The sequence below is a fragment of the Manacus candei genome, unplaced genomic scaffold (genome assembly GCF_025592945.1).
Source record: "Manacus candei isolate 608988 ecotype Guabito, Panama unplaced genomic scaffold, ASM2559294v1 h1tg000008l, whole genome shotgun sequence".
Classification (NCBI taxonomy): Eukaryota; Metazoa; Chordata; class Aves; order Passeriformes; family Pipridae; genus Manacus; species Manacus candei.
Genome location: NW_026138056.1, coordinates 31249994 through 31272681, shown reverse-complemented (window position 1 = coordinate 31272681; position 22688 = coordinate 31249994). Strand labels below are relative to the sequence as shown.

The 22688-nt window shown below is 37.2% G+C and overlaps 1 protein-coding gene and 1 long non-coding RNA gene across 3 annotated transcripts; one reads left to right on the top strand and one right to left on the bottom strand.

The window, feature by feature from the left end:
- Positions 1 to 2487: 2487 nt before the first annotated feature.
- On the bottom strand, positions 2488 to 22485 carry LRRCC1 (leucine rich repeat and coiled-coil centrosomal protein 1). 2 transcript variants are annotated; one of them, XM_051771539.1, is made up of 19 exons: positions 22255 to 22479; positions 21968 to 22173; positions 21519 to 21584; positions 20640 to 20807; positions 18744 to 18913; positions 18434 to 18643; positions 17401 to 17603; positions 16453 to 16639; positions 15977 to 16125; positions 14679 to 14883; positions 12232 to 12371; positions 11037 to 11238; positions 9865 to 10050; positions 8484 to 8658; positions 7603 to 7766; positions 6522 to 6730; positions 6199 to 6336; positions 3375 to 3510; positions 2488 to 2787 (listed from the first exon to the last, which is right to left on the bottom strand). In XM_051771539.1, exons 1-19 carry the CDS (start codon positions 22323 to 22325, stop codon positions 2665 to 2667), a joined length of 3108 nt encoding a protein of 1035 aa, XP_051627499.1. In that variant the 5' UTR covers positions 22326 to 22479; the 3' UTR covers positions 2488 to 2664. The 2 variants fall into 2 exon arrangements, 1 of the variants encoding a protein (XP_051627499.1); XR_007900527.1 differs by lacking the exons at positions 2488 to 2787; positions 6522 to 6730 and having other exon boundaries at positions 22255 to 22485.
- LOC127462850 (uncharacterized) lies at positions 7723 to 18953 on the top strand. Its single transcript, XR_007900574.1, has 3 exons — positions 7723 to 7854; positions 8267 to 8421; positions 18834 to 18953. It is a non-coding gene; the product is annotated as an uncharacterized LOC127462850 (long non-coding RNA).
- Positions 22486 to 22688: the final 203 nt, after the last annotated feature.

Sequence of the window (22688 nt, the reverse complement as noted above, 5' to 3'; positions counted from 1 at the left end):
TCAGATTAAAATTCATCCTCACGAATTGGTAAATTTGGCACAGCTTTCACCTGCACCACATTTTTATTGTTTTAACCTTTTGAAACTAGAAATCATTTAAATGCTTATTAAAAAGCTCTAAGGGAGCCATGTAAGCATAAAGAGGGAAATGATGCCAGTTAGCCACAAGAAAAACAAACATTCCAAGCAGTACTAACACGTGCATGTACTCAAGTACTGCAGTATGAGATTTCTGAGCCAAGAGCAAGGAATAGAAAGAATTTATACTAAAAATTGTAACAACTCCCTCTGATGAAATCAGAAAAGTTTCAGAACAAAAATTTTGGAGTAAAACCTCAGAGGAGATACTAGTACACTGAATTAGGGTAAGCGTAAGTTCTTTCAACTTCATGGTGCATTCCAGTTACTTAATTACTTCGCCCAAAGTGTAGCTTGGTCAAATAATAAGCAAAGAAAAAAGAAATGCTCAAGGAAATACTAGATAAACATGACAGAATGCACTCTCAAGTGGTGCAACTTTTCTACACCAGTGATACCCATGAAAATACTATAGGCCAGTTTTCCAAGTGAGTATTTCCTCACATACTGCAGTTTCTGAAGGAGTGTGTAGAGCACAAGAATAAGAAATAATTTTCTTCTGCCTTTAGAGAACTGATATATTGGTATCAGGGAATCAAGAGATCACCTAGCAGATAAAGGATTCTGCTAGAAGAATAAATTAGGCTAATTTTAAAGTTCACAGCAATATTTACTGGACTAACATTCATTAACACAATTGGTTAATTAGAGTTGGTTCCTACACCTTGCTAACCATTGCCACTATGTATTAATTTTTACATATCATCAACCAATAGCACAGATTCCAAGTGAACAATCCTTAACAGCTCTATTCTACCTGAGCTGGGACTACCACAATGCAGACACCTCCCCTTCAGTGCTGATGGCTTGTTCATGGTGTTCTCATGGGTCAGGTGTGAGAACTCCAGATGCAAGGAGCCAGAGCTGAAGCAGGTGCCTGTTTTCTCTGAGTGTTATGTCCCATCCCCCTCCCCCCCCCCCAGTTTGGAATTTTACCCTTTTATAATCTCTATACAATTTCCAGCCCTCCACCTCCACCCTGTGGAGTGGGGGTTGTTTTCCCAGGCTGTTGCAGGCACCTCATTCAGGTGTTGGGCTGCCTTTTATTTTGCTTTGCTGCTGCTTCCATTCTAAAAACAAAAGTAGTCTGCTCCCAGCTCTCAAGGTTGTGCTTTGTGAAAGACCAGTCACTGACCATCAGAAAGTTGTTTTTGCTGCCATGGCCTCTACTTTCAACTTGTGTCTGTGTTTTCAAGGCCTTTGTTACATCCCACACTTAAGCTGGACCTCATAACAAGAGGCAGCTGGTATCAAGCTCCAGTTCACACAACAAGCTTTCATTAACACGTTGATAACAAGTCCAGTGGGCCTCATAGCTAAAGGCCAGGGCCTTTTATTAGCACTAAGTACTTTTACAGGACTGCTGGGCACAAAAAGGCACATACAGATGCAGTGGCACTGCTTGAATGCCCAGGTTCTGAACGAGCTGATTAAATCGGCTTAGTAGCTTCTATCGTTGGAGCAACAGCACTTCAACTACTGTGAGGTGCAAGGTGGGAATAGCTCCACCTGGTGTGCCAAAAAGTACCCGATTTTACTACTCACTGTTTTATTTACTAGTGCATCATGAAACGCTTCTGAGTACAGTGTAGTTCAGTAACAGTTTAGGATCTTCTGAGAACAAACAAATGAAGTAAATGCCTAAGTACAGTGGTGATGGTTAAGCCTCCATCATGAAAGAAGTACAACAATATATTAACATAAGGCTTATCATTTGCTTCCATAAGAAGCTGTTAGGTCATTATCTCCTATTTTTCAAAAGCATGGTGGGAAGCCTATTGCTGTAGAGAAAACCAAACTACGCTGCCAAAAGAGCCACTCTAAGTTGCAGTAGTCATGCATTCTTCAACAGTGGCAGATTAAACTTCACAGATACAAGAAAGATGGAGAGAGTCTATTTCTCGTGTAGTGACAGGAAAAAGGGGAATGGTTTTAAACTGAGAGTAGTTTTAGATTAGGTGTTAGAAAAAAATTCCTTCCTGTGAGGGTGGTGAGGCACTGGAACAGGTTGCCCAGAGAAACTGTGGATGCCCCATCCCTGGAAGTGTTACAGGCCAGGCTGGATGAAGCTCTAAGCAACGTGATCTAGCAGGAGGTTCCCTGTTCATGGCAGGGGGGTTGGAACTAGATGATCTTGAAGGTCCTTTCCAACCCAAGCCATTCTATGATTCAACATTCTTGGATCTCTCATTACAAGATTCTTTACCCCAGTGAAGCAAAGCTTCAAGCTCTTGGCTTAGAACTTTCCAACTTTCTTTTCTCTTATTAAACATGCAAATTCCTAATTTCATATGATGCTTTTCACCTATACCTGTTTTGATCCATTTTGTAATCAATTAAAGATAACCATAGCTTAGAAATAACTATTTATTATGAATATGACATAAAAACATTTATGTCTGATCCCTGAACCACCAAAATAAACAACAAAGACAATTCTCTAGAAAACAAGGAAAAGTGCATTGCAGTGTATGACATTGCTTAAGCTTGTGTAATACATGTTTTTAGAGTAAATACTAATAATCTTCAAAGATCTTGTTGAATATCATTCAGTGCACGCGCAAGTAGTTGTATTTTATTTTCCATGGCTTTTTTATTGTTTGCCATTTCCCGCAGAAGCTCCCGCATTTCTTCTTCAACAGAGTAAACCTGAAAGAGCACACAGAGATCAAATAAAATTTTTGCTTTTCTTAATACACCTAAACCCATAAAATCTTGGCAATTTTTAACACTTATAAGCAATGCAAGAGTTATGTGCTTATGTTTAAATATGCAACGCACTACTCTTGACGTTGGATGCAGTAGCAGAATTTTGCTTTAAAAAAAATATTAACCTCCTAGGAGATAGCAAGAATGCATGAAAAACAGAAAACTTATTATGGAGAAAAAGCACCAGTTGTCATGCCAAGGAAGAATGCAGTATACGACAGGAACAGTAACTGTTAACATTGGCACAGGTGAGTTAAAAGGATTATCTGGCTTAATCATCATTACTCTTGCTTGTATAGATAAGGAAGTGTTATATTCGTAACAGCTACAAAGCATGGAGCTTTACTTTGCTGGAATACTAGTTCTAGAGATTTTCTTGCTGTGCAAAGATTGAGTAGCAAACCAGGGCTGTTTCCATTCAGAGATCAGATGGATAGATACAAACAGACTTCCAACCACCACTGTTGTAGTGGCTGTAGAATAAAAATGCAAATACAATAAACATATGCATTTAGTATTAAAATTACCTTTTCATTTGCTGCTTCAATTTGTTTTTCCTTTTCATTTGCCAGCTGCAGTAGTTCTTCCTGATGTGCTGCCAACATTGACTCAAGTTTTTTTCTAAAAGCATTATCCATTTCATGAAGCTTTTCCACAGCAATCCTAAAAATGATTAAAAAAAGAGATCATGCTCCTGCAAACAACTGAAGTATTTTGCTTTGTCCAGTTCTGCCTTTGATAACGTTTTAATAACATAGGCACAAAGACACTTCTATCAATATCAGCATTAGAAGATGTCCTGTTTTCTCAAGTACATGTTCTGGTTTTATGCACTGTGTTCAGGGCTTCTGGCATTCCTCTTAGTAGAAGCATTTAATCACTAGCAAGGACTATGAAGATTCGGGCTTGCTACTGTCAATATAGATAAGAACTTCACATGTTTTCAAATATCTACTTTTATGCTTTTGCTTCCCAAGAAGTGAATGACTGAACTGCGTGATCCTGTAAATGGCGTTTGACCCTCTCTGACAGCAACAGAAAAGTGTCTGCTTCACAGTAGTGAAGCATTTTCTTGACTCAAGCAAATTTTAGGGGATAACTCTAAAATATGTAGGAACAAAAAGCAAGGCAAATTTTTCTACTATACAATTAATTTACAACAAATGTTTGAAACAATCCAGAATTATTTGGAACTATACAATTAATTTACAACAAACGTTTGAAACAATCCAGAATTATTTGGAAAAAAAGCTCAGTTCCACTATTGATTGTCTAACAATTCCAAAACCATTATTCCAAAACAATTATTGATTATTTGAGGAGGTTGGTTTTGGCTGGGTTTTTTTTGTTTATTTGTTTGTCGTTTGTTTTTGTTTGGTTTTTAATCAAACTTGACCATCAAGCTATTTCCTTTCATTTATTAATCAGATAACCTTCCTTAAAATAGCAACTAATGTATAATGAGTCAGTGTTTAACTTAAAATGTAAAGCAAAAAAACCTTAGTCATAGCTATTCCTTTGGTAACATGGTTATTGCTGCTAGATAAATATAATAAATATGTAGTCTTATTAACTAGCTGGTATTTTCTCAAGAATAGTTGGGAGGAAGGAAGAAAAACATGAGAAGGAAGCCAAAGAATAAAGAAAAAAATCATACTGCGAATCTAAGCTTATCACAGGCAGCAGTCTAGCACACTTCTCCATAATACCAGAAGCATATGAAATAATTTTTTGGGTTATGAGTACTTGTTTCTGCATCATCTCATATTTAACTATTGATCCAAAAAAATTGACCATACATGAGGAACAAGAAAATAAATTAAAAATCTGTTGCTACTTGTACGCAAAGAGAATGACAGGTAACTTAGAAACAGTCCGTTTGACATGGACTGGAATACTGATTAACAGCCAGTAAGTTAGGCAGGAATGTTGATCTGATGGAGGGCAGAAAGGCTCTTCAGAGGGATCGGTACAGGTTGGATTGATGGCTGAGGCAAACAGTATGAGGTTAAACAATGCCAAGTGCCAGATCCTGCACTTGGGACACAACAACCCCAGGAAGCACTACAGGACTGGGGAAGAGTGGCTGGAAAGCTGCCCATCAGAAAAGGACCTGGGAGTGCTGGTCAACAGTGGCTGAACACAAGCCAGGAGGGTGCCCAGGTGGCCAAGAAGGCCAACAGCATCCTGGCCTGTATCAAAAATAGTGTGGCCAGCAGGACCGGGACAGTGATTGTGCCGCTGAACTCAGCACTGGTGAGGTCACTTCAAGAAAGACATTGAGGTGCTGGAGCATGTCCAGAGAAGGGCAACAGAGCGGGTGAAGGGTATGGAGCAGAAGTTTCATGAGAAGCAGCTGAGCTGGGGTTGTTTAGCCTAGAGAAGGGGAGGCCTGAGGGGAACCTCAATGTTCTCTACAACTACCTAAAGGAGGGTAACAAGTGACAGGATGAGAGAAAATGGCCTCATGTTGTGCCAGGGGAGGTTTAGATTGGAATTGGGAAAAATTTTTTTACTGAAAAGGTTGTCAAGCATTGGAACAGACTGTCCAGGGAAGTAGCTGATTTCACCATCCCTGGAGGAATTTGAAAGAGTTGTAAATGTGGCAGTTAGGGAGATGGTTCAGTAGTGGACTTTACAGTGCTGGGTTAATGATTGGATTTGATGGATCTTAAACATCTTTTCCATCCTAAATAATTCTATGATTTATTAATATTGTTGTGGTAAGTATTGAGGATCTGTCCTCCATTTCGTACACAGCGAATGACGTATTTTTACTTTATCCTGCACAGAAATTAGTGAAAGCACCGTGGCCTCCCTTGTACACCAGCCACCATTGCTTGGCTTGATCTCTGATTTGCAATCAATTTGTTCCATGCATCCTGGTCATGAGCTAGAGTGTTGGCAGGCTCATGCTCAAAGAAACTCTGATACAGACTGTGCCTCACACGCACAAACATCTTCACTGTACAGCTCCAGCCAGCATGTGTGATTGCTGTAGAAGAGTCTCTGTTATATAAGTGACATGGAGTTTACTCACAAGGTAAATCAAAAGCATTGGGATGGAATGGGTGTAGTAGGGAGGAACGAGTGTAGGCTCCAGTCATTATCAAAGAAAATGGAAACAGAACTAATAAGTTTAAATGACGAATGCTGTAAGTGAATGCCAGTTCCACAAAGTACATCATCTGTATAGTGAGAATTCCTTCTAGGCACACAGAGTTTGTAACTGGGCTCACAAGTACTTATTATGCATTCTTTTGCCATATAATCAAACCTTTTTGTATACTTATTAACAGTGAAACTCTACAGTAACTGAGTAGTCACAAGATTAACTATTAAGGTATTCACCTTTGAGTTTGAAGACTTTTATTTCTCTCTTCAATCAGCTTCTTCTCTTTGATATCAAAGTTTTCCTTCATTTGTTTAACCTGCACCTCCAGCTGGCTTAAGAGCTCTCCTTTACCTTGCCACCTCTTTTTCAATGCGCTGAAAATAAAATGCACGTATTTACAACGACTATAAATACCACTTCTTAGGAGGGCAGAAAAAACTTCCATTTTTCCTCATTTCTGTGGGTTTTAATAGCAAGCAAATACTCTCTGAACATAGAATAACTTCAGAGCAGTGTTGCATACAATGATCCCAAAGAATTATTGACTTGTCTGTATCACCTGTGTGCATGCCTAATGTCATCAAGTTCTACTTCTTTTTCTTCTAGCAGTTGCTTTAATTCCTCTTTTCTTTCATTCTGCCTTTCTAATTTTTCCATTAGCTTTTCACATTCAGCAGCTTTTTCATCCAACTCTACTTCAAACAATTTCTGAGCTTCACGATTTTCTTCATGCTGTTTTCTGATTTGTTTATCTTTTTCTTGTAAACCCTTTAGAAGATAAATATTTTAGTACACATAAACACTCTTAAATTTATTGTTACAATTTAAGAGTATTTGTTTAGTCTACGGTAGAATAAAGCAGAGAAGGACATGTGAAAGTTTACTCTTCTGAATGTATGAAAAACACTCAGTAAGGTGATAGCCAGTTGATCAATCTTCTTCTGAAAAAAGTCAGAGTAAAAAAAAAAAACCACCAAAACAAATCTGAAGTTGAAAGCAAGTTAAGAAAAAAGTTATTTTGAACTCTTATTCTACAGTTGAATAAACAACTTATTCTTTTGAACAATCTATTCTACACAGTCCCTGAGTTCACAATCTGTAACGAGTAATGCATCTAACTGTGACTGACATAACATGCTATAAATTTTGATTAATAAGCTAAAGTTTTAAGTCTCTTAATGAATGAATGGAATTAATAGAACAAAACATAGTACCTCTGCTGCCAAAATATTGATTTAAAAGAACAGAATAAAGAAAAAAACATTTACCTGTTGTAAAATAAACATGAAGCAAACATTTAAAATTGTTTTTCCTTTTTCAGGAAGAATTATACTATCTGGGTTTCACCTCTCTCAAAATCATTTTCAAGAATAATTTGAAGCAAGGCAAAGAGAATAAAGTCTGTACATAAATATGGTTCAATGAGAGATTCAAAGTACCACTTCTGTACATGAACATGAATTTAAAAAAAAACCTCTCTTCTGCTCTCAGTGAAATGAATTGCCACTGACAGCCTGATTGTGATTTGTGAGTTGGTAAACAAGGACTGCAGGACCAGCTTTCATTACAGCCTTTACAATTGCTAAAATTAAGACTTGCAGTGAAAGTAAAGTACAAAAATTGTCAGATATGGCACTTACTTCTTTCAATCTCCTAATTGTTTCTGTCTGATCATCCAGTATTTTGTTTTTAATTCTTATGGTATCACTGTCCTGTTCCTTTTGCTTTTTTAACATCTCAATCTCATTTGTCAGAACTTCAATTTTAGCTTCCAGTTTTCCCCGATCTTGAGCAAGATGAGCTCCTAGATGAAACAGGATATTCATACTACAGTGCTCATTTTACAGATGACTTCAAGATGTAGAATGTTGGGAAATGGGGTGGAGGTGAAGGTAAGAACCACCTTACAAACCAAACCATTGACTATTTTGTCCATTGGAAACACTGTAGAGATTTAATCTGTAGGTAGGTAACACTTAGGTAGCAAGTGTAGAACTGAAGGTCTCTGTTTTATCCTTTGAAAACTTCTCTGAAAAAAGTCAGCAGTAGTTCTTACAGATCTAGCCAATCTCAAGAGCCCACAAGGTGGTGCTGAGTCACATGAATAGAGAAAAATGAAAAATGCCCAAGTTTTTCTTTCCCCCTTCAGTATTTTATACTTTTTTAAGATACATACTGAAATTTTCACATTAGACTTATCTGATAGAAAAGTAGCATTATATAACTCTGTTTACAAATCTTTGTTCTCCTAGTTTCATATTTAAAAGCTCTTTGTATAACACTGTGGTATTTTGATATTTTCAGGAAATAGATAAGCTGTATTCGCAACCAACTCCCACAACTGCTGTTACAGATCCCACGTGCCACAGAACATCTGTTTTTGCACACCAACTCTACAACTAGATAAGAGCCAGAAACCTTGTCATGATTACCACTCTACTGGAGTGTTTATTTGAGAGGTAAGACACTGAGCACCACCATTTTTTCTGCAAAAGAAAAAATCCCCCCAAAACTATTTTACCCTGTTGTGCCAGCTCCTGTCCCCATATTTTTCTTTCCATTTTTAACCCATCAATCACAGATTCCTGGGCTGTCAGCTGAGAAGTAAGTTTTCCATTTTCCTTTTTTAGAAGTTCAACTTGAATGGCCTTCTGTTTGTCCTCCTCAGTCACAGTTTCAAGTTCTCGAGTTCGACGCTGTATGAATGAACATTGGAAAAAGACAATAAGATCCTTTAAAACAAGTATTCAAAATTTCAAATCAATACTAATTGATTTCCTGGTTAGGAAAGTAATACTTATATACAGCAAATTAACTGAGAAATATTCTGCTTGCATTCAGGGTTCTATATGCATTTCTTTCCAGTTATGAAACTCAAGTTTGCTTCAAGTAGAGATATTTTAATCCCAGAAAACTGTAAAGCTGATTTCTAGATAACTACCCTAAATTATCAATGCCATTATAAAAACCTATTTAGGTTTTTATTCACAGGTAAAAAAAACGAAAGAGAAAGTAAAGATATTAAAAACCAAATCATAAGGAAACAGACAGAACTGGGATGAATTTTCACTTCCAAAGATACTTATCTTCAATTATGCAGTCTACATTTTGTTTTACAGATTACAGCTATTTAATATAGGTATTTTTCAATCTTGTTCTTAGCAGCATCACTGACTGGCAGAATCCTATTCTGTATACCAACACAATGTTTGGACACCCCAACAGCAACATGGAGGGAGGAGACTAGAAACAACTGTGCAGCAGTTGTACTGCACCCAAGTTTTGGCACAAAGGGGGACTGGATACGTACATGGACTGAATCATACATCTATTTAAAAGTCATGTTCCTGAGATTTTTAAAAATTATTTATGGCTAGTTGAATAGTACTAGAATACGTTACCACAAAGCAACTGTGCCCACAGTATTTAACATTAAAATTTGACAATTAGTAGATAATGAATAATACTGTTAATGTTATGCAACTAGGAGATATTAAGATGCTAATAACTACACTGGATTATCTGTTCAATTTAATTTTTACTTCATGTACAGTGACCAATGCAGAAGCATATTCCATTCCTTTGAATTTACAAGGGGTCAGGGTTACTAATGTAGGTTTTGTAGTTTTGACTGACCATCCGATTATATACAAACTGCCAATGCTCCCAAGGCAAGGAGTGCACGTTTGAAAACACGACTAGTCCTCTTCCATATAGGGAGCAGGATTTGTTGAGAAATAGAAGTTGAAGATGCAAGAATAATGGCTGATGTGGAGTACTAGGTTTTAAAGCGACAGAAAATGTGTCTTTCAGTCAGTCAACCTTTTATGGAATCATTAACTTTTATGGACGAAATATTAAAAAAAAATATATATGTAGTTAAAGTGTTTTGAAACAAGTACCTTTAGGTTTGCTGTAGCTTCTTCATTTGATTTTGTTAATTCTGCAATCTTTGCTTTCTGTTCTTCTACCATACTTGTCAGGTCTTGGATCAGACTTGCCATATCTTTTTCCCTTTGTTCAGACTCAAAGAGGGCTCGCTTATGTTTAACTAGATCAGCAGAAAGATTTTCAAAACCCTCTTTTACCTAAAGTTTTGTAAGACAAGACTTGAAAAATGCTAACATTTGGAAAAAGTGTATATACATAAACACAAGTGACATTTAAATTCCAAGTGAAAAAAATAGAAATTTATCAACTGTATATCAAATTAGTGAATATCTGAAACTGGTTTTTTACTGGTTTGTTGGTAATACTTCAACTTGAAACTGGTTCTGCCCAGCTCCATATTTGTAAAAAACCCAACAAAACAAACCAAACACAAACAAAAAACCCAAGCCAAACGAACCAATCAATCAACCCCCCCCCCCAAAAAACAATACAAAAACCACATGAGTGGATGGGAAGCAGAGCTTGGGAACTGAAAACAATGCCTTGATTTAATTTCATTGTTAAGATTGACATTAAAATCTTGAAAGAAGGAGTTAAAGTAAATTCAATCTTTTTTTTTCCCCAGCAGAAAGATTTGAAGGGTAAAATATAAAATAATCTAAATACTAGCCAAAGAAATAAGTTCTCTAAGGAGTTTAGTAAACAAGTTCTGAATTCTGAGTTAAAAAAGGCATACCAAAATTCAATTTTGAAAAGTTAAACAATAAAGTACTTCATTATTAAATACACTAGTATATATGTAACTATAACCTTATCAAAACACATGCATTTTTACTATAATTGAATATATTCTAAGAGAATGTTGACATACTTTAAAAGAAATTAATAACACCAGACAGAAGTGTTTTATTCTCCTTTCTTTTGATTAACTTGTACGTATGAACAAAAATGCTACATTTTTTGAGTGCTGACTTGGCATTCACTGTTGATGCTCTAATCATTAATATTTCAAAGCCTACTATCAGTATTTTTGCATGAATGCTTGACCATAAGGATCAAAAAAAACCCCAACCCAACAAAACACCAATAACCGAAACACCCCCAAAATATGTGCCAAAACCCAACACACTTAAGAGAACTACAACCCCACCTAATGTGAGATTAAATGTTCTCTCAGTCTTACCTCTTTAAACCTTTTTGCTTCAACAGTTAGAGCTAAACGAAATTCATCTTCTAACTCTCTGTACTTCTGGTAAGACATGTTAATTTTCTCCTGAAATTCTTTAACACACTGTTCATGCCTCTGCTCCTCTTTAGCCACTTCTTTTGACAAAGCATCTTGAAATTCAGGTCCATTTAAAGCAACTCGGGTTTCAAGTTCTTTCCTGAAGTTACCAAACATACACTTGAGACATAAACTGCAGTATCTCGCAATGCCGTTTCAATTCACTTCCTTGGTATTACTGAACAAGAATAATGAATTCCATAATAAATGGGATAAATTCCTTAGTCTCACAGACAGATTTCAGTCTTCTATGACAATGACACTGCCATGAGGAAAATTCTGTTGACTAGTGTTAAAACACCCAAAGAAATATCCTTATTCTTTAATTCAAACTTTTGTAGAAATTACTAAATTGCTCTTTTGCTTTTAGTTAGCATTTATTAGCTTTGCTGTCAAACATCTGGAAGTGACACTGGAATCAGAGAAAAGCCCTGAATAGCCAGACACCTTCTTTTGCAGTCATTCTCTTCACCCTCACCCAACCAACAACTGTTGCTTCTCACTCAAGACTCAGAACCCAAAAAGCAGCAGCAATGGGGACCCATGTAAAATTTAGCAAATTTAACCAGCTTATTTTATTAGTACCCTTTCTCACATATTACTGTACCACAGGGAAATTTTGGAAGAGGAAATCAGCCAGAAGTAACTCACACCCACAAGCAGGATACTGCAGAAGCTGACTTATTTTTTTGAATACTTTGTGTTATTGTAGTATATCTAACTCCTCAGACAGTAATTCAGATACAATTTTATTTTTATCTGATTTTTCCTGGATTACAGATCAAGTATTTCAAATAAAGAGTTCAGCCATATAATAAGAAAAGAACCTATCAAATGGAAGTTGCTTACATGAACTTATGAGTCAGGAATCTATGAGATATGAAGGTATTCTTAAACAAGCAAGAAAATGTGTGGGAAGACATTTACATTTTTACAACGACCAGCTCTCACATTACTTAAAAAAAAAAAAAAACAAACCACAAAACAAATCCAAACTAAAACACATCCATACTTTAGAACACATTTAAACACTGTATATTTACAACACTAGCATCTCTATTAACTTGTGAATAGAAAATAGATGACCCAATACCTTTGCTCTTGCTCTCTTAATATGAGAAGTTCATGTAGTTGTTTTACCTTCTCCTTCTGCTGTCGGAAGGATATTCGAAGTAACTGTACTTCTCTTTCATTTGCTGATGCTTTAAGCTCTGCCTCTTGCACTTGTTTCATCTGTGTGGAATTCATAAAGACAAGAACAAGATTTTTTTAAAACTGTAATCTAGTCTTCATGTCTTATCCTGGAATACAAAGGAACAGGTGCTTTATAAGTTTTGTTGTTTGTTTCTTATTGGTTGTGTTTTTATTTTGTTTTTTTCTTAATACATTTTGTTTCACTTGAAGAAATTTAAGACAAATATTTAAGTCTTAGCTTAACTTACTACAACACAAAAAAAGCAATTTTCATGAAGAAACAAAGGCATTTACCTAATTTATAAAGAACTTTAAAGCGTCCTGCAGAAGTGGAAGAAATGCATTGGCAGAATGATTTCCTCAATTATAAACTCTCGTATTGTAATACTTGTATTAGTTTCAAACAAAACATTTTTAGATGTATTCAACATAACCTTTTTTTTATATAAACCGCTTTTTGATTTGTACAGTTTAGAGTTGCTGAACAGAGCTGTTTCCTAATGATTTTACAGAAAATGGAGAATCTGTAAATTCCAGATGTCATACTCCACTTTTTCCATTTGATCCAAGCTTTTCTGAGTAATTACATTTCATAAGCTTAAGCCTTTTATATACAAAGCTCTCTTTCCTGATTCAATAAGGAGGGAAAAAAAGAATATGAAAAAGAAAAGTTATAAAAAAGGTCCTGAATTACTCATGAAGTGGTAATTCAAAATCAGGACACTTCAGAAGGCTAAGTTCTCATGTTCTACATGTCAAGCCTTTTCCTGAGTAATATTTAGACACATCCCACTGTATTCTTGTTTTGTGGATGCAGAGAAGCAATTCTCACCTAAACTGAATCACTTTAAAACTGTCAAACAAGAGCAGATGCAAATTTAAAGACTGCCAGAAAATAGGCAGAAAATAGGCATTTAGATGCATAGTAGACTTATCTTGAATCCCTTCACGAAGTCATCTAGTAATGCTGACTGAAGGCCTTAAATAGTGACTGCCTGGAGCAAGTGTAATTTACCACTGAAGCTAACTGCCAATGTGTACTATGAGAAAGCTCTATTAAATATTATAGAATTTCTTATTCTTGGAGTCGATAAAATAGGCCGAAGGCATATTAAATCTGAACACTAAAAAAGCGAATTTAGTTTCTAAAGCATCATGATTATTCTTTGAAACCTAATTATTAAAGAGTATTTTCTCCAGGATATTAAAGACAGGAACAAAGACTTCCCCCTAAGAAAGTTTTGTAATTAAAAACAATGCTATTACTATCCAAGGAGATGACATATTTCTACAAACTCATTAAAGGAATAAACCCCTCATATATCAATAAAGTATTTCCATTCTTATAGGATAGAAAAAAACTCCCCACCCCCCAAACCCCTCTTTCTTGTTCTCTAAATCACTAAATTTAGTACTTTTCAAGGTGACAGGCAGATACCTCATCTAAACTGAAGGTCACTTCTAGATCTGTAATAGCTCCAGGGTACCGACAGGTAAGGAAGAAAATGGAAGAGCCACTCAGATGCCCAAACAGCAGCCTAAATTAGAGGGTGACTTGAATGGCACTTGCAGGAGTGCCCTGAGTCTCATTCCTTTCAGGGTATCTGACTAACACCACCCCCTACAGCACTGCACTGTAAGTTGAGAGACTTTTCAGGATGCATATGTTAGGATTCAATTTCTGTAAGTTCAGTGACACGGGAACAGGCTAATATAGGAATATAAACAAAAGGTGTAGATATTGGAGGACACTGAAAATTCAGCCATTGACTTTTTAGACAGAAATAGTGGCAGTATCTGGTCCAGCAACTTGATCTTATGCATTTGTATACTGAAAAAAGTGCCTCCAACAACAAAAGCATCATTATCTTCTCCAGCTGTAAAAATATTCACCAAAAATCCCGAACAACAAAACAAAAAAAACCCCACTCAAAACAACCAGAATCTTTAAAGTAAGTTCTCAGCAATTACTGTTTTGTTCTGGTTGCAATTAAAAGCATCTAATTCTTTAGATCAGCAAAACAAACAGAATCACCAAGTTTCCATCGGACTAGTAAGATCTTTACCGATTTTTTAGAAAACTTGGTTTTGTTACTGTATATTATTAGAAAATATCAACTCTTTAAGTACATAGGACTTGTTCTCCTTTATCTTAAGGCCACATCACATGACATACTTCCATTTATAAAATACATTAATTGACAATTAAAATTGATACCTGTTATTAACTACTATTATTGTGGAAAACTCAGACTTAAAGCTTGTAAAATCTAGTGTTTCTTTGTATCCAGGACTATAGCAGCCACCCCATTGCCATTGTATTATTTACTCATGAAAAATATTTACCTCTATTGCTCGTTGCTGCAATCTCTGTGTCTCCAGCTTGGATAGTGTTTCTTCTAAAGCTTGCATGGCCTTCTGATGTTCTGCTTCTTTATTTCTTGCCTGATTTAACTCATTAGTAAGTCTTTCAGTTTCACCTTTCAGCTGTTGGACATCTGCTTGCAGTCTTGCTTTGTCATCTCTCTCTTTCAATATCAATTCCTTTAGCCTGAAAATAAATGCCATAAAGTTGTATTACAAACATCTTAGTCTTTAGCTTGATGCCAAGTACGTTGAGAAAAAAACATTAGTAACTGTTGTAACACCATATCTTGTTCTTTACTGAGTTTTACTACTTCCAGCACTGTCATGTAAAACTTTAAAAAGATGTAAACTATTACTGAAGTCATGTGTAGCATTACTATGTAGAGCTTCATTTTAAAAAGCCTGAGCTGGAGAGAACCTCACAGATAGATTCTTAGGAAATGATATTCCAGTATCATTTTGCTTACACACAGGTTGAACATATAGCATCAATTTGTAATTTAATAATTATCTTCACTAAGTGCTGAAACATCCTTAAATATTTTAACAATTTTTATATAAGATCTATCTCAACAGAAAAGGAACATAAGCTTCTAATACAAGTAAAGGTGGGAAGTGAACTTAAACAGGAAAAAAGGGAAATAATCACAGTCACTCATGGAAGCACCTGACTTGTTTCTTCCTTACAAAAAAGAAAATGCGTCTTTGACAACTCCAAAAATATCTGATGACAAACAATGCTTTGTTAGAAGAGAAAAAAAGCTGCTGCTCAGAACTTATACAAGAATGATGACAACCAATGATGACAACTATCCAAAGATGTGCTAGGCCTGCCCTGCACAACATATTGCCTACAGGCCAACTCTGGCCAGCCAGAAACACCTTTGTTCCAGTGCACTGAGCAGGAAAAACACAAGGAATGCTGTAGGTATAGGTGGAAAGAGAGACTGGGAAACAGAAGGTGAAAGCATGATATGAGGCAGCTACTAGAGCTTGAACTGAAAGTACCGTTATGATACAGTTGGAAAGTAATGGCTGGAAATGGAGGTAAGCAACACACCGATATTGTTCTAAGATTAGAACAGGAAGAAAGCTACAGAAAGGAATTTCATTAGTTAAAACTGAGAGAAATTCTAGCACTACTGTGAATAACACTACTGTGTTATTTTCCAAGTATATTGTTTAAAGCTGTTCTCATTTCTTAAGGCTACAAATTGAATTTTCATTAATTACAAAACCCAAAACAAAACTCTTATATTACAGCACTGTTTCCCTACCTGTCTGTAGTGTATGCAGCCATACTCTGAATATTCTTTTCTTCTTTTGAATGCTTCTGTAGCTCTCTGACATGCTCTAATAATTTCTTCTCTGCTTGCTCTGCTTTCCACCTCCTTTCTTTCTCCTGATCCAGTTCTTGAATCAGCACCTTAGCAAGAATGTGGTAAGCATCAAATTACTAGTAGACGTTCAAGCATAGCCAAAAATGACAAATAATATTTATAAGTGTAGAATAAGACTTTTTGTCTTTCTGGAATTCATGGGTGACAGAGCAAAGGGCAAGCAACCAGGCCAAAAACTCCCATAAAAGTGAAACAAAATAAAGCCTCTCCCAGTTGACACTACAAGAACACTACTTTTGATACTACCTACATGCAATTTTTTTTGTCACCTCCACTTTTAGTTTGACCAGGAGACATGCTTGGCTTCAGGTGAAGACATACTCATACTTAATATGAAATGATGCAAAACCTACTTGGTATGTTGATTCCTCTGTGGGATTTGAATGACTTTCTTCTAGTTTTTCTATATTGCTCTGTCTACCAGTCAGTATTTCAGCTTTTCTTCCTACTACTTTCAAGTCTTGATTATCTGATGATGAATTAAGATGAGAGTCTCTCTGACTGGAGTATGAACACTTTGAGGAACTCTTCTTCTCTTCCCTATATTTGCAGGACATCAAGGTATATTTAAGAGTTTAAACAGTAACAAGGGATTCAGACACTTTTACAGGATGAAATTTTACAGTTCTCTGCAACATTTGAATAATACAGTTCAAAAGCACACAGAAAATAATTTGCAAGGAGACCGTAGCTAAATTCAATAAGCTAAATTCAAATAGTCAGCTGCGAAAAGATAGCATAAACTAGTTATATGTATCTGAAAGACATCTTATGATCACACAGATATCAAACAATTCTGGAGAAGCAGAGTAGCTGTAGAGCTGCAGTGGCTAACTACGCTAAAATATTCCAATTTGTATCATCTTCTACTCATCACTCCTGATAAATCAAACAAATCACTATGGCATCCTCAGCTTCATCACAAAATATGGACAGTTAAATTATTGATCATTGTTCAGACAGCATGAATCTTTTATTTTTATTTTTAATGACTCAGTTCTGTCTGTGGAGAATTTTTCTGTCACCACAATTTAAAACAAAGATGGAAGTATAAGCTGTCAGAATTCTGAAAGTGTTTGTTTTGGAATCTTCAGTTCAATTTTGTTCTCACTTAAAGGCAGAAACTGCTCATATAGAGAAGTGGCAGAAAGAAGCCTCAGAAGCTACTCATTTTCAAGGTATCATTAACAGAGCTAATTGACCCAACCTACCACTTTCAGAAAAATGTTTCAAGTACTATGTTCATTGTGACAATATTCAGCTTAATTCATTTTGGCTTTATATGGCAAACATCAGGATACCTGTTGGTTACTTTGTTCTTAAGATGACTCGCATGACACTTAGGAGATAAGGTAGTTCTCCTGTGAGGAGGGATCTTGCTTCTTTTCGTGACCTTTCTGTTGTTCTCTTTCCCACTCTCATTTTCACTCTCAGAAGTTGGATCTGTGTCTCTCTTAGCTTTGAGACAACTTGGAGGAGCTTCCTGTCTTGAGCTATCAGATACCTAGGAAGAGATCAAAATTTTATCTATAAATTTTACCATTTCTAATTGGCTAATTTCTAACACTTATTCAGGTGCTATTCTTAAAAAACTTCACACAAAATAATTTTGATAGGAAAGTAAATAATTGCTTCCAATTTTTTACTTTTATGATCCCTTCCCTCCTTCCTAAAATATTTCATTGTTTTAAAGATAAAATAAACCCAACATGCTTGAGAATATATAGGTGTATCTTTTTGAAATTCCTGAAGTTTGGTAAAATCCTTAGGCCTAAGAGGTTGGTGCAAAATGTAAAACAAATACAGCACTTAAAACCAAAAAAGCCTTGCAAACACCACCAACTGTTAAACCTGACAAACTTGTATGTTACCTATGCTAACAAAACATATTAACAAAACAAACTATGTTACCTGACAAACAAATCAAGTTGACTTATTGGTAAAATTAATTTTCACCAACTGTATAATCCAGGTGTTTTGGTGCATTTCATGTTTTACTTTGGTTCAGTTACTATATTGATGGCTTCAGGGTAAAAAAACCAGACAAGAATTTTCTAACATAACATGATCACACAGCTCTGCTAGTCCCATGCACTATGGTTTTTATTCAGTATGAAAGCTGTCAGGATTCGAAGTGCAATCTTCAGTTTTAAAGATTTGTTTTTATTTTATTCCCAGCTTCTCAAAATGATTAAGAACACATTAGCATCGTAAGCTCATAAACACCAGTAGAAATGCTCCAGTCTGTTCCAGAAAACTTTTGCATTATCAGAAATGTACACCTGATTTTACAAACAAAACTTCCTGTGTGATCACAGAAAAAAAAAAAATCACCTTTTGCAGTATCTGTGAAATCAGATCTTCTATTCTTTTAATCCTCATCTCACTGTGTATTTTATCAAGTTCAGTCTTCTCTGGTTCTGAAGATGAGACAAGCTCTGTGGAGGAGCTGGTGGCACCTTGTACTGGTATTCTTGTACGCTGACGAAAATGAGCCAATGCCTGGTCGATATGAGGTGTCGCCAGCGGTAAGGCAACAATGTTCTATCAGAAGGAAAGACAACCCTTGCAGCATTAATGAGCGGCATGCAATATAAAAATTAAGCATATCATTATTAAAATCAGTACACACAAACTGTGGCACCTGATCTCTGGGTGAGGGGCACCCAGATGAAACCAAAGAGCCCAAAACGTCTTCTAAGAACTGCAAATCTGAACAGTTTTTTTCTTCCAGGTCCACTGGTTCACCAGAAATACCTCTTCCATCTAGAGCTGTTAGCTGGGGCAACGACTGAAGAACAGTTTCTCTATAACCTTGAGGAAAAGACCACATGTAAATTGAAATCAATCTCCCAAGATGTCTAGTGTATTTCAGCTACCCTGTCATCTTAAATGATTCACTGCATTTTTAATACAAGAAAAAAAGTAGCGAATTATCTACAATTGTCTCATCTTTCCCCATCCATGGCATTCAACAGATAACATTACAAAACTAAATGAACTTGGAAGCTGTCTGCCTGGTCCTGGCCTACACTGGGATTTCCCAACCATCATCAGCACACTGCAGTTGCACAGACAACCTTTTAATATCAGACAACTGCACAAAAACAGTTGTATCAAATGGAAGGACAGACAAATGTAATGGAAAGGCCAGTTCTGAAACAGCTTAGATAACTTCTTTGTCAGTGAATGAAATAAGGCATTATAAAACTGTAAAGCATTGAAGTTAACTTTCTTTAAATTAATGGAATTTGGGCTTCTGAGCAGTGCAGTTTTTAAAGTTAGTGTCACATAAATACTTGCTGAAGAAAACTACTGGAATCTTCTGAGTTATCCAGATAACTTTAACTGTTACTGTTTCCGTAGTGCCTGAATGCATTTGTAAAACATTTGCTTTTGAAAATATTACTTAAAACCTAATTTGGCTTTCCTCAATTACCTTTGAGGTTTCTTTCTAACTGTACATATATTACACCTGTATCAGTTATATGCTCATTATGTAGCTGATATTTTGTATTATTGCATTATTCATACTGTTCTACTCTTTGTAATGAAATTATATTTGAGCTCTCCCAGAAGTATCCATCCTCTGCTTCTACATATTTTCCCTTCTATAGATTTTCCCCTCTAATATACACAAAGAAAGAAAACAAAAAACCCCCGACACCACAACAGGAGCTACAATTTAACTTGTTTGAAAACAGAGTGTAACATTTAAATGGCAGGAAAAACCTACCCCCAAAGCAGAAGCTCTAAGCAACCCAACTGAAAGCGATATATCCACATGCAATCTCCAACTTGTCTCCATGCTGCCTACTATGTGAAACCCCTGCCTACTATTTTGATACAAATGCTAACCTTAACCTAAAATAATATCATAGAATCATAGAATGGTTTGGGTTGGAAGGGACCTTAAAGATCACCTAGTTATCCAACCCCCTGCCATGGGCAGGGACACCTTCTACTAAACCAGGTTGCTCCAAGCCCATCCAACCTGGCCTTGAACACTTCCAGGGATGAGGCATCCACAACTTCTCTGAGCAACGTGTTCCAATGTCTCATCACTTTCACAGTAAATAATTTCTTCTTAATATCTAATCTAAACCTACTCTCTTTCACTTTGAAGCCATTCCCCCTTGTCCTGTCAGTACATGGAAAAGAGTCTCTCTCCATCTTTCTTCTTGTCTCCCTTCAGGTACTTGAAGGCCACAATTAGGTCACCTCAAATCCTTCTCTTTTTCAGGCTGAACAATCCCTATTCTCTCAGCCTTTCCTCACAGGAGAGGTGCTCCATCCCTCTAATCTTCGTGGCACTCCTCTGGATTCACAAGTGAAAATGCTGAGCCTCATGTTAAGAATACACGGGGTGGGGGGGGGGAAGATTTTTTTTCATGGAAAATGAATTACTTTTGACAGAATTTAGATTTCACAGGCTGGCCAGCTTATGAATGAATTTGCAAGCTTCAGAACATGGCTCACAGCTTAAAGGAAATTACTTGCCTAATGAGCACAGAGTATCCACCTAACATGAGATCCATACCTGCTTTGTGACAAACTGGATTGGCTTTTCCGTTTTTTTCCAGTGTGAGGTTCGTCAAACAGTGCAGCCCCTTTGTGCACTGAAGTAAGTGAATAATGTTGCTTACACAGTTGCTGTGAAGCTCAATGTGGCTAATCTTATATCTGGTTCCGTGAAGGGATCGAAATCCTGGAAATTTGAGAAAAAAAAAACAAAAAAAATGTTTTGTGCTGCAGTCCTAGACTACAGGGTTTAGAGCAAATGGCAGCTTGTTGAAAAATATTCAGTAAATAATATATCATAACTGGAAATGACAGAAGAACACTTGTTCCATATCCTTGCCTATACATGTTAATTAGCTGTGGTACTCTACCACATAGTACAACACTTAAGCTAGTTATGAGAGCTAACTGTAAAGAAACACATTAGTTTCTGGCTGTTAAAAAGTGTGTAAAAATAAACATTTTCCTTGAAGTTTCATTTTATAACTCAGTTCATTAACAAAATTGTTACCAATGTTCTTTTTAATTTTGTATTACAAATTCTCTTGATTCTGTAGCATAAAATCTCAAAAGCAACAACTGACCATTTTAACAAACAGACACAGATGAGAACTTCCATAAGTTGCATTTTTGGAAATAAGTCTGAAATGTTTACTGTGCTACTTTCTGAACAAGCTTGGCCTTGCCCAACACAGGAGAATAAATTCCAGTTTAGAACAATCTGTGGTGTTAGAAACTTGAAACCTGAGAGGAGCAGCAATTGCCACTCTTAATATAATTATTCGGTGAATTAGCACTTTAAGTACTAGAAACTTCTCAAAATACACTTGGTCAAGTTCTTCAAAATTAAAGTGAGATAAATGGTTTGTACTGCACTGCACTTGGCAAAGACACTTACCAGAGAGATCATGTATGCGATTATATGACAAGTTCAGCACAGTTAAATTAAAGAGTTTTTCCAGTCCTAAGCAAAATGAGAAAAACATAGAAACCATAAGATGTGCAGAAGAATGCTCTGTTTTCAAAGGTCAAGCTTGCAAAGTGAGCCTTAAAAGATCATAACTATGAATTATGACATCACATAATTATTATTACTATGATTATATTATGACTATATTAAACTATAATAATAAAAATCAGGTTTTCCTTCTAATTAAGGCATTTTGTAATGATACAGCTTACCACATTTTATATAGACATTTTAAAATTCACATTATAATATCGTTAGTAGCCCATGCTAACTTTGCATAACCTTCATTATATGCAAACATTCCAGAAGCAACCTTCAAGACAAATCTTAGAAAACTTTCGTGAGTTTCTAAACCGACAGAAGTAAACATTGCCGACCCTCCACTTTGGTTATCAGGTTACAGGATAAGCTCAGGGTGCGCAGGTTCGCCAGGGAGCTGAGCCCCTCGATCCGGCGGATCTGGTTGGAGGACAGATCCAAATGCTGCAGGTTCCGGAGGTGGCCGAGCCCTTCGATCCTGGCGATGCGGTTGCAGTGGGCGTTGAGCGTGTGCAGGTCCGAGCTCAGGGACACATCCAGCAGGCTGCGGAGGAGAGGGGCCTCAGTCAGCCGGGCAGCTCCGCTCCCGGGCCGCCCCTCACCCTCCGGCCCGTTCCTCACTCACCTCTTAAGGCCCCTATCCATGAGGCTGAGCTCGCCGGGAACCCCTGCCATCCCGCCGGGCTCCCCTGCCATCCCGCCGGGCCCCGCGCAGACCGCTCCTCGCTTCAGACCTCCCTCGCCTCCCACGGCGACGCTCCCGCCTTACGGCCGGGACACAAGCGCGTCAGGGCACCGCCGCTCTCCCACTTCCGCCGCGGCCAGGCGCGGCCGCGGCCGCAGCGGGAGGCGGCGCCCCCGGAGCCCGCGCAGCGCGGGAGCCGAGCCCGCGGCCCGCCCGGCGCGGGGCAGCGTGGGCATGGACCCCTGCCGCTTCCTGCCGCCGCTTCCAGCCGCCGCTTCCAGCCGCCGCTTCCAGCCGCCGCTTCCAGCCGCCGCTTCCAGCCGCCGCTTCCGCTTCCTGCCGCCGCTGCCTGCCGCCGCTGCCTGCCGCCGCTG

Bases quoted from the DNA above. Each gene is read 5' to 3' on its own strand.
- LRRCC1 (XM_051771539.1), bottom strand. From the start codon at position 22,325: ATGGCAGGGGAGCCCGGCGGGATGGCAGGGGTTCCCGGCGAGCTCAGC. The intron at 20,808-21,518 runs GTAAGTGTCTTT...TCAAATTTCCAG, and splicing joins TCGCATACATGATCTCTCTG to GATTTCGATCCCTTCACGGA. The intron at 14,884-15,976 runs GTAGGGAAACAG...ATTTATTTTCAG, and splicing joins GCTGCATACACTACAGACAG to GCTAAAGGAATTGATATTGA.